General features: G+C 34.5%; 1 protein-coding gene across 5 annotated transcripts in view; it reads left to right on the top strand.

Annotated features, from left to right (window-relative positions):
* The window catches only part of ATAD2B (ATPase family AAA domain containing 2B), a 122,278-nt gene that overhangs the window by 62,343 nt on the left and 47,565 nt on the right, over window positions 1–12,370 (top strand). For all 5 annotated transcript variants that reach the window (XM_070799081.1, XM_070799080.1, XM_070799082.1 and 2 more), the window contains 2 exons: window positions 1,116–1,251; window positions 8,634–8,820. In XM_070799081.1, coding sequence (XP_070655182.1) covers window positions 1,116–1,251; window positions 8,634–8,820 — 323 coding nt within the window. The remainder of the gene's footprint in view (window positions 1–1,115; window positions 1,252–8,633; window positions 8,821–12,370) is intronic.

Here is a 12,370-nt window from a genome sequence, read left to right on the forward strand (position 1 = left end):
CCACTGAACTGTGCTCTGTCTGCCAGCACAATTCATGATCTCATTTTAGAAAGCATGCCTCTTTTTTTCCTTGTTTTCTTTGGGAAAGGGTATGATTTCTGTCAATTTTAATTTCTTCCCATTTCTCCTATACATGTAGCATTGCTTTTTATTGAATGAATTGACACTTTTGTTAAGTATGTATGAATTACAGCTATAATACTTTAGGTTGTAGTCTAGGTAAATACTTAAGTATGGCACTCTCAATAGGAATTTTAGTTCCAGTTGTTCATTGAGCAGTAACTTAAGACCCATAAAGAGACTAATGTTATTTGAATGAGTGTGTTTTCTAAGATTGGCTTTTTTGCCACTAAATTCCTGAGTCCCTTCTTAACTAGACTGCTGCTGCTGCTAAGTCACTTCAGTCGTGTCCAACTCTGTGCGACCCCATAGACGGCAGCCTACCAGGCTCCCCGGTCCCTGGGACTCTCCAGGCAAGAACACTGGAGCGGGTTGCCATTTCCTTCTCCAATGCATGAAAGTGAAAAGTGAAAGTGAAGTCGCTCAGTCGTGTCTGACTCGTAGTGACCCCATGGACTGCAGCCCACCATGATCCTCTGTCCATGGGATTTTCCAGGCAAGAGTACTGGAGTGGGGTGCAATTGCCTTCTCCACTAGATTTTCCTTGAAATATGTGTGTGTATGCCATGTGAGAAAAATAAAGGTCAATTTATTCCTTGTTGCTTTTGTAAGAACTGGGCCATACTTCAATGACTCTATTAAACCATTTTATATTAAATGTACTGGTTTTGGTAAAAATTAACTTAGAGATTCTTAGTAAGTAGGTGAGAACTTTATGAGAGTGCCATTTCTTTTCCAGACTTCTTTTAGTTATTCTCCAAAAATGTATCTCATAATACTTAAGTAGTCTGTAAAGGTGAAAGAATTACATTGGTTCCATTTGTAAACTTACTCAAAATACTGTAGTTTGTCAATTTGCCTGGTCAGTTTGTGTTGTTTGATAGATTACTTGTTACTGCCACTTGTTCTTTTAAGCAGTTTTCCTTAGCTTTGGTAGGTCAGTAATATTAAATGATTTCTTAAGCCTCATAATCTTTGTGTTCTTTTTAAAACAGATATAGAAACTTTGATTTTAGATGACAGTGAAGATGAGAATGCTTTATCAATTTTCGAGACAAGTTGTCACTCAGGATCACCAAAGAAACAGTCATCAGCTGCTGCTGTACATAAACCTTATCTTCATTTTACAATGTAAGCAATTTATATCAAATTTTTTTCAACTTAGAGTGACTTTTACTACTTTATGGTTAGAATTGCAGTATATTTTTACTTATGGTTATAACTTGAGGACTTTTTTTTTCTGTTGTTTGGACATAATTCTGAAAAATTTATATTGTGCTTTTGTTTTTATGTGGTAGTAATTTGGCTTATTGGTCACCTAAAGATATTTTTCCTTAAACTGATTGTGGGATTCTTTTTTTTTTTTGAGTAGCGTGGAAGGAAGGGTTATCTTTTGAAAGTCAATCCATGTCCCCAGTATTCTTGCTTTTTAGTTCAACTGAACAGAAATGAAATATTTACTGTGATCTAGAGTATTTTGATTGTAATAAGTTTCACATGATAATTTAGGACTCTAGAGTAATAAAGAGATTTTGAGTTAGAAATTGCTTAGTAATTAAGTCAATAACTTTCTGATTGTCCAAAACCTCATTAGTTTACACTTTCTAATTTAGATTTTATGTTTTTTCTATTTACCTTTACTTACAGTAAAGCAGCTTTTGCTATACACTTCAATAGGTAAACAATTTTAGTGCTAATGTAATTTTAAAGTAAGAGATTAAATAGTTTTCACATAGTGACAGCATCATCACTTACATTTACATAATTACCAGGATAGTTGAAGAACCATAATGCTCCAGTCAGGTAGGTCTAATAGGACTTCTTTTAGAAGACATTGTGTGTATTTTTTTAAGTAATGTTTCTTTAGAGAGATTTTGAATGAATTTAAGTCTTCAACATTAATGAAGTTTCTCTCATGTAGATTTTGGTGAAATGTTAATTTGATTATTTGCATTGATAACCCTTCCTTGTTTTTCAGTTTTTAAAATGAGACTAAATCACTTTAATTTACTCTTTAACAGCAAACTATCCTGTTAGAAACTTTTGTATTCCACTGGCAGAGCCTTTCTTTTATGCCCTCTGGGAAGTTTTCTTACACTATTTTAGTAATTTTACAAATCTGTTTATTAAGGGAAAACCAAATGATCATTTTTTTCTGACTTTCACCTGGTTAGCTGTGTGTGTGCTATTTGTTTTAACAGTTTTAGTTGTTTGAATTTGAAATACATAGTAGAAGCCAAGAAACTATCAAAAGACAAGTTTTTAAATTTTATATTAAGAACATTCTGTCCCTGACTTAATGTATATCAGTGCCATGGTTTATTTTGTTTGATTTAGCCTTTCTGAAGAAATTGCTCTTTTGCATAAGCTTTTCCAATTCATTGATTTGACTTTGATTTCGTAGTGAGACAGCTGTATCCTAGGATGAACTTTTTAAAGAGATGTTTTGATAAAATTAGTTTGTTTATTTACTCATTCTGCCATTTTTTTTTAAACCCTGTGCCAGGCACTGTACTAGGTGCTGGAAACATGAATAAGATATAGTTCTTATTCTGGAAAAGTTCTTGTTCTTGCGGTTGACAAGCATTAGGATATGGCTGGTGTTTTGAAAACAGAACTAACAGGTTTGCATAGGGAAGTCCAGAAATGCTTCACAGAAAAAATGGTGACAGTTGCTGTCCTTTTGAGTATAGGAGTTAGCATTTGTTGCTTATTACAAACTAGACATGTGGTAGGTGTATAAAGCTGGGGCTTCATATATGGTAATACATATAGGCCTCTCAACAGTCATTTAGCATTTGTGGTATCATCATTTTATAGATGAGGAAACTGAAGTACAAAGAAGTTAAGTAAATTGCCCATGATCATGCTGCTAGCAGGGGGCAGACTTGGTACTGTTTGTTTCCTGGGATCATATTCCTTCTGTTGTACTATGTGGTTTCCAAATTGATTTCTAAGCTTAATAGGTTTTTATTCGTAGGTTGGACAATATGATTTTTCACACTTTCCAAGAAGTATAAGCCTTTAATAAGGGTTGCACACGTATTTTGTTTTTGTTGATTTGGTTTGGTTTGGCTTTTTTGTTTGAGCAACATGTGTTAGCATGCCAGATTAATACAGAAAAGATGCTGGACAAGTAGAAAGCATGACTTGAATGCTGGTGTCAGTAACGCTAGCTCAGGCATTGATGGTGAGTTTCTGTTTCTGGATTAGTTTCCTAAAACTGTTGAAATCTTTTCTTTATATTTACGATGAAATAGAAGTCAAAGTATTTAAGGCCTATCGATCTGGTAAAGAACCCTTATGATGGAAAATAAGTTTTCTTTCTTACTGTATATTACCATAAAGGGATTAAAAACAGAACTTTCTGAGGTTCTCCAAATGAAAATAGCCTTGTTTTTTCTGATTAGAAAGATGATATACTCTGTAGAGAATTCAAGTAAAAAAGAGCTTAAAGAAGAAAGTAAAATTAAAGCCCAAGCACCTGAAGGTAATATTTGTTAACATTTTGGTGACCACACTTTGGTATTCTTGCTATCCATATAGACAGACCCATATATTACTTTATATAATTTATATTCTTCTATAAGACTTTTAATGTAACTTGCCTTTCCCTCCTAACTATGTTTGGAATTTTATTTTATGTCAATATATGTCTAATGTCATTATTTTAAAACAGTAACTGCATAGTATTTTTTAAATGTTTCACAGTTTATAATAACCTTATTGATAGAAATGGAAGTTTCCACTTTTCCTATTTTATAAACAGTACTTATTTATGATAGACATCTCTCTAAGTATATATCTTTATACCATTTTCTGATGCAGACCTTAGGGAAGATTTTAAAAACTGATGCTGTGGTCAAAGTGTATATATGTTTAAAAATCTGATAGAGGTTGTTAAATTGCCTTCCAGAAAGGTTGTACCAATTTATATTTCATCACTAATGTATGAAAGGGTTATGTTTCTATTCCCTTTTCATTTCTGAGCACTGTTTGTCTTTTAAAATCTTTACCAACTAGATAGATGAAAATAATACCTTTTTATGTATATGAACCATTCATTCTTTCATGTAGTCTTTCACTCCTGCGGATCTTTTGTCAAGTGCTTATTGTGTGCCAGATGTTGCTCTAGGTAATTGGATCCATGTTAAGATGCCTGCCCTTATTCAACTTTCATTTCAGATGTAGACAGACAGTAAAACAGTCAGCATGCTAGATGAAATGTTAGAAGATAACTACTGTGGGAAAAAATGTAGAGAGCACTCAGAGATAAGGGAATCTTTGGGAGTAGAATGCATTATAGAATATCCTTGGATGTATTACATTTTGGCATATATTTGCCATATTTAATTTCGGAAAGTTGTGCTTTTTTCCATTCTCACTATTCATGAGAATACCAATTTTCCCACCATCTACTTACTAACAAGAGTATTATAATCTTCAGTTTACCAATCTAATAGATAAATGATGTTTCTGAATGTTTTCATTATTTGTCACCTTTGATAGTAACTATCAGATCTTTCTCAAGCCTCCATCACTTCTGGGTTTTAAGCTTTGTCCAGCTGCCTGTCACCCTACATTGTGTCACAGATCTTTCAGTGTGTGCTTGCTTGTGTCTCTCCTTCTCTTCCCATCAGTCCTCTGAGCTACTATCCATTCCATTGTCCTGACTGAAATTGGACACCATTCTCAACTCTTTCTCTTTCTTCCCTTCTATATCCAGTAAATGACCCAGTCCTACAGATTTTTCTTACTAAATAAGTCTAATCTCAAGCTCTTCCTTCTACCTCCTCTGCTAGTATTCTTGTCTACACTGTTATTAACATCTCATGCCTGAGTTATCATATAGCATACCTCTAACTGGTCATCTTTCCTACTGTTTGCTGCTGCTGCTGCTGCTAAGTCGCTTCAGTCGTGTCCGACTCTGTGTGACCCCATAGACGGCAGCCCATCAGGCTCCCCCGTCCCTGGGATTCTCCAGGCAAGAGTACTGGAGTGGGTTGCCATTTCCTTCTCCAATGCATGAAAGTGAAAAGTGAAAATGAAGTCACTCAGTTGTGTCAGACTCTTTGTGACCCCACAGACTTCAGCCTTCCAGGCTCTGCCGTCCATGGGATTTTCCAGGCAAGAGTACTGGAGTGGGGTGCCATTGCCTTCTCTGATCTTTACCCCTACATTATCCTAAAACCTTGAAAGAAGCTGGCTGTAATGAACTATATCCACTACCCCAAAGGGCAAGAGATTTTTTTGGCCTCTGTTCCTTTGTACATCCTGTTTGTATTTCTTGAAATTCATGCTTTCTGCCTTTGATCTGTTGGATTTTTGTGCTTCCATAACGCTTTTTCAGGAAAGTTATCTGTGAGTCTCTAATAGCACCATGTACTCAAAGGTTGTTGCTTATTAATTTATTTCCTTTTTCCAATAAATACACTGAGTCATGAGCTCTGTAGTAACAGTGTATTGGTGGATACTTTGGGCCAAGGCATTCAACATAGGAAGTAGTCAAAAATTGTTAAATGAATGATCATTTTTAAAAAGTTACTTCTTTCTATTTTCTTTTTGAATTGTTTACATCCTTTGTATAAGAAGGTAGTTTTGGTTAAAATACTGTGCATATAAGCTCTTTATGCGTTAAAATCAGTTCTGTTAATGGCAAATTTAATTATCGTATTTGATTGTTTGCTGTTTGGTTCAGATTGTAATTTTTTAAAATTTATTGAAGGATAATTGCTTTACAGAATTTTGTTGTTTTCTGTCAAACCTCAACATCGGTCAGCCATAGGCACACATATATCCCTTCGCTTTTGAATCAGTCTCCCATCGCCCGCCCCATCCCACCCCTCTAGATTGATACAGAGCCCCTGTTTGAGTTTCCTGAGCTATACAACAAAGTCCCGTTGGCTATCCATTTTACATGTGGTAATGTAAGTTTCCATGTTACTCTTTCCATACATCTCACCCTCTCCTCCCCTCTTCTGAAGTCCCTAAGTCTGTTCTCTATGCCTGTTTCTCCACTGCTGCCCTGTACATAAATTCTTCAGTACCACTTTTCTAGATTCCATATATATGCATTAGAATACAATATTTATCTTTCTCTTTCTGACTCACTTCACTCTGTATAATAGATTCTAAGTTCATCCACCTCATCAGAACTGACTCAAATGCATTTCTTTTTATGACTAATAGTCCATTGTGTATATATACCACAACTTCTTTATCCGTTTATCTGTCCATGGACATCTAGGTTGCATCTATGTTCTAGCTATTGTAAATAGTGCTGCAGTAAACAATGGGATATATGTGTCTTTTTCAGTTTTGGTTTCCTCAAGGTATATGCATAGGAGTGGGATTGCTGGGTCATATAGTGGTTTTATTCCTAGTTTTTAAAGGAATCTCCATACCATCTTCCATAGAGGCTGTATCAATTTACATTCCCACCAGCAGTGCAAGAGCCTTCCCTTTTTTCCACACCCTCCCCAGCATTTATTGTTTGTAGACTTTTTTGATGATGGCCATTCTGACCAGTGTGAGGTGACGTCTGATTGTAGTTCAGATATAATTTTTGAATAACAAATGTTTTTAGATTTTTATGAATTAAAAACACATGAATCTTTTGTTTTTTTGCTTCTATGTTAGAATTCATTTTGTTCTGTGAAATGAAGATCTGTATCCTTCCTATTTTAAAACAATATTTGTGTTATGATTCATCTTTGTTCCATTTATCTTTATGCTTATTATCTTATATAAAATTTTTTCAATTACTGTGATTTGTTTTCTGGGCTGCTATTAAGTTCCACTGATCAGGGTTTCTTTTCTCTGGTGTATTATACATTCTGTTATTCTGTTCTGTAATATGTGTCAGTATAAAGTAAGGCACATCTTTACGTACTGTTTTAGAACCTGGGCTTTGCAGTTATATGGACACTGAGTTGTGTAATCTTATAGCAAACTTCTCTGAGCCTTGGGTTCGTTACTATTTAGTAAGAGGAGACTTATGTATTTCATAGAATTGTTATGAAAATTAAACAAGAAATCTGTATGAAGTTCTAGTTACTAAAATAGGTTTAAATGTTCTGAAATTGAAGCTTGCACACTTTTCCACTTGTTATTTTTACTTGATTATTTATTTAATAATGATTATTTATTTAATAATGTTGCAAGGATGTTTTAAATCTCCCTCCTGCATCAAATTTTATTTTAGGATTTTTGATTTGCATTTTTAAAAATCTGTAAAATAAAATACCATGAACTAACCATAGTTAACAATAGTGAAAATGAAAGTTGCTCAGTCATGTCTGACTCTTTGTGACCCCATGAACTATACAGTCACTGTAGAGTATTCTGTACAATCTACTGTATTCTATACAGTCATGGAATTCTCCAGGCCAGAATACTGGAGTGGGTAGCCTTTGCCTTATAGTTAACAATAGCTAGGTGTAAATGCATAGGAAAATTTGACTTCTGTATTCAGGTCCATGATGTATTCCAAATAGTTCTGCATCTCTCTTGTATAGATTTTTTATTATTGTTTATGATTTGTATATTTAGTGTTGTTTATCATTTGTATTTTTACAGTTGCGAATAGAATCTTCTTTCCTTCTTTATATTGGTTATTGATGGTGTTTAGGAAAATCAGTTTTTCTATTTCCATTTTCAGTCATTTTCTTGGTGGTAGGCTATGGCAGTGATTAGTTGATCCTCTTGGATTTTCTAGTGTATAATCATGTTCTTTACAAATAACAGTGTTTGTCCTATTTCTTTCCATTAGTTCCATTTTAAAATTTGCTTTATTATTATTGCATTGCTTAGAATTTCCTGCATTATGTACAGTGATATTAGATAAACTTGTTTCATTTATCTTTTTAGTGGTGCTGTAGAATCTTGAAAATACAAGTTGATTTTGGTTTAATATGTTATCCTCAGTTGGCCTTTTCTGGTGTAGGGCTTTAGATGTTATCTACTAAGTTAAGACCAGTTAGTTTTTATTGGCCTAGAAACAAAATTGCTGCCACTAAAGAAGTCCTACTTTTTTTTTTTTCTACTTTAAAAATTGCAAAATATGTATGTAGTCTACCATTAATAAAGAAAGAAACCATTAATAAAGAAAGCCCTACATTTGGAATAATCTTTAGATGTATATCTTTGTTGGAGAAGTGGAATTCTTAACATTTGACCTTGGATAATTAATAAACTAGATCATACTTAGTATCTGAAGCATTTTCCAAGTTAATATATGTGGTATGAGAAGATGAATGCCCAGGTATTCTGACTTTCTTTCAGAATGGATTTTTATACTTTTATGTCTTTGTTGTTAATGTGATCAGAGAGATCAATATTTTAAAACTGTAATTAATGAAAAAATGATTCACTATACTTAAAAAGTGAGAGAGAAGAAAAAGCTCTGTTAATTTGGTGTTACATTCTTTTATGTAAATATTTACCTAATATTTCATCTTGATCTTCAGAGTGTATGGTTTTGAAATAATAATTATATCTTATGTGTATTGCAGGTCACCATATCATCAGCCAACCTCTTACAGGCCAAGGTTATTGCTATCTGGAGAACGAGGCTCAGGTCAAACTTCTCACCTTGCTCCAGCACTTTTGCACACTCTAGAAAAATTCTCTGTGCATAGACTAGATCTCCCAGCACTTTATTCAGTTAGTGCCAAAACACCTGAAGAATCATGTGCACAGGTAGGTTTGCACTATATCAGAGTACTTCCAACTTTCTTATTATTTATATCACAATAGTGTTTGATAGATAAATTTTTTTCAAAGAACAGTAATATAAATATTAACTTTTTGTTGGTTGTTAGCATTCTTATATTAAGGCAAAGGATCCTTTTGGTTTTTTAAAATGAGATCAGTTTTTCCATGATACTTCATTTTTTTCTGAAATTTTAATACTATTTCTTGTATTAAAGCTTTATTAAACAGTATAGAAAAGGAACTTCTTTTTGCCTTTTTTTGACCCTTTTTACAGAGACTCTTTAAGCTTCTGTCTGTATTTAAGAGCCTTAAGTAAGGGAGATAATGTCAAGTTTGAGAAAGCCAAGATTTAAAATTAGTTTAGAAAACTGATAGCAATTTAAAAATTATATGTATTTGTTTTAATCAAGTGTCAATTTCAATCAATAATCAATTTTCCAATACTTTATCTTTGCTAGCTAATGAAGCAATTTGACGTTTTAATATATAACTGTGAATTTATTACAAGTGTGTCATGTTGGAACTAGGGGCTAAGGGAATAAGTTTTTTGAACCAAGGGACCATGTCTTCACCATTTCTGTGTCTCTGACACAGTGCCCACCTCATAGTAAGTACTCATTAAATGTTTGAGTGTCATCTTCTACTTTGACATTTAGCCTATTTTTAGAGATTAGACTCTCGAGTAGTAACACTTAAGAGCATTGCACAGTTGTTTTTTTTTTCCCCAATTATAGTTCATATATATTTAATGCATATACTATCTAACTGACAACCATTCTGCACCTTGTAGCAAGATAGATTTTTTAAAATAGCTCATAGTCAGTTCAGTTCAGTCACTCAGTTGTGTCCGATTCTTTGCAGCCCCATGAACTGCAGCACGCCAGGCCTCCCTGTCCATCACCAACTCCCAGAGTTTACCCAAACTCATGTCCATTGAGTCAGTGATGCCATCCAACTATCTCATCATCTATCGTCCCCTTCTCCTCCCGCCTTCAATCTTTCCCAGCATCAGGGTCTTTTCAAATGAGTCAGCTCTTTGCATCAGGTGGCCAATAGTGTCAGATTTATTTCTCTTTTACTTAACAGTTCTTTGGGTATGAACATCCTAGAAGTACTTCACTACTTATAAAGTCCTAATTAAAGGTTTTTTTTTTTCCCCCAAAACCCATGGCCTGACTAAAAAACTTTATACCAGTGATTTTCTCCAGGTTTTATACATTTAATTTATCCTGGCTGTTAGTGTTCTCCAGTAAGGTGGATTTACATGTTTGCTCATGTTTTTCTTTTTAAGTGAGACAAAATTATTGTAGTTCTTATGCAAGTACGGGAATAACTCAGTACCATTTAAAATAAATCCAAGTGATTTACTAGGAAAATATAAATTAATAAGGTGACTTCAGAGGAGAGAGAATCTAAATAGACAATAGTTGTGGAAGAAGAAATTGAGTGTCAACAAGCACTGAGTCCAAACAATTTCACAGGTGAATTATTTTAATCTTAAAGGTTAAGATTATTTTGATGCTGGTTAAACTGTTCCAAAGCATAGTAGAAGAAGATGTGAAATCATAAAAAAGAATGGTGCTAAAACTTTGAAAGAAATACAAAGAAAATTGTAGACTAATCTCACTTAGACAGTGGTCATAAATATTCCAAATTTATCTAGTAGCACATCGAAAGAGTAATGTACTATTACTAAGGCATGCAAAATTGATTCAGTTAGATGTGGGGAAATATAAATATTGGAATGAACATATTGAAGTTAAAAATACTTGCCAATAAAACTACACAGTGCTGTGAACAAAGATAAAGAATAAAAAGAGAGTATGGACACAAAAGGTGAAAAATAAACAAACTCCAGAACCAACAAATGTCAAAACCTAAATGAACCACAATTTCCTCTCAAAATACTTCTGGGAAGTAAAGTGAAAGTGAAAGTCGCTCAGTTGTGTCCGACTCTTTGTGATCCCATGGACTATACAGTCCATGGCATTCTCCAGGCCAGAATACTGGAGTGGGTAGCCTTTCCCTTCTCCAGGGGATTTTCCCAACCCAGGTCTCCTGCACTGTAGGCAGATTCGTTACCAGCTGAGCCACAAGGGAAGCCCAAGAATACTGGAGTGGGTAGTCTATCCCTTCTCCAGCAGATCTTCCAGACCCAGGAATTGAACTGGGGTCTCTGCATTGCAGGTGGATTCTTTACCAACTGAGCTATCAGGGAAGCCCTCTGGGAAGTAAGTATATTAAAATAAAGATAGAGCTACATGGCTCTGTGTGGACAAAAAAAAATTTTTTTTGCCAATAATATGATTGTAGTATTAACTAAAAACCTATTAGGGCCAATAAGAGAATTCTGTAAGGTGGATAATTTCAAAGTTAATATTGAACTGCATGGGTCCACTTATAGATAGATATTCTTCAGCAGTAACTACAAAACGAAAAGATCTGTGGTTGGTTAAATCTGTGGATGTGGAGAAACTGCAAATCCAGAGGGCCTGACTATAAATTATACACAGATTAGCCCCTGCATGTTCAAGGGTCAACTGCATAATAAAAGGAGAGGTTCCATTTAAAATATTAATAGCAACTAATTTTACCTAGGAATTAATAGTTAATTTGTATGGCCTAAAAGAAGAAAGCTAAAAAGTCACTTGAGGACAGCTGTATAAGTGAAAAGGCATACCTCGTTTTTATTTACTATGATTCAAAGTATAGACTCAAATCATATTGCACAGATTAAAATCTCAGCGCATTTGTATTTTTTGTGGCCTTAGATAAGTTGCTTAACCTCTGTAAGCCTCAATTTTCTCATCTATGAAACAAAGATAATGGTACCACATAAGGTTATTTTGATTATTGAAACAAGCTCATCCAATAGTCTTGGCATACAGTACCCAACAATGACAGCTATCATCATGTTTATCTCTTCTGCTACATACAGCTAGTGACTGGTAAGACTCAACATTGGAGAGCCATGAGTTCTCTTCTAAATTAATGTATAAATTAAGTACAATCCCAATAATAATCCCCCCCCCCCAAATTTAAGAGGAGACATTAAAAAAAAAGGCTCTTTTTTTTTCTCTAGAAAATAAATATGAGCATAGCAAGGAGAATTCTAAAGGAGAAACTGTAGTGAGATATCCCTACCAGATGTTTACAGATGTAGTAGAACTGTAATAATAAACTACTTGTACCTGTGCAGGAGTACACTGACAAACAAGGGAACAAAAGTGAGCAATCATGCTTAGGCCTGTGTAGAAATAGAATTTAGTGTCTGATGATGTTAAGTATATGATGATGATGACATTTGATTTCTTAGAATATGTGTACTTAGTCGCTCAGTCATGTCTGACTCTTGCGAACCAATAGACTATAGCCTGCCAGACTCCTCTATCAGTGAGATTGTCCAGGCAAGGATACTGGAGTCGGTTGCCATTTCCTTCTCCAGGGTGTCTTCCCCAGCCAGGAATCAAACCCAGGTCTCTTGCATTGCAGGTAGACTCTACCGACTGAGTTACGAGGGAAGCTCTGTATCATA

The sequence above is a fragment of the Bos indicus genome, chromosome 11 (assembly GCF_029378745.1).
Source record: "Bos indicus isolate NIAB-ARS_2022 breed Sahiwal x Tharparkar chromosome 11, NIAB-ARS_B.indTharparkar_mat_pri_1.0, whole genome shotgun sequence".
NCBI lineage: Eukaryota > Metazoa > Chordata > Mammalia > Artiodactyla > Bovidae > Bos > Bos indicus.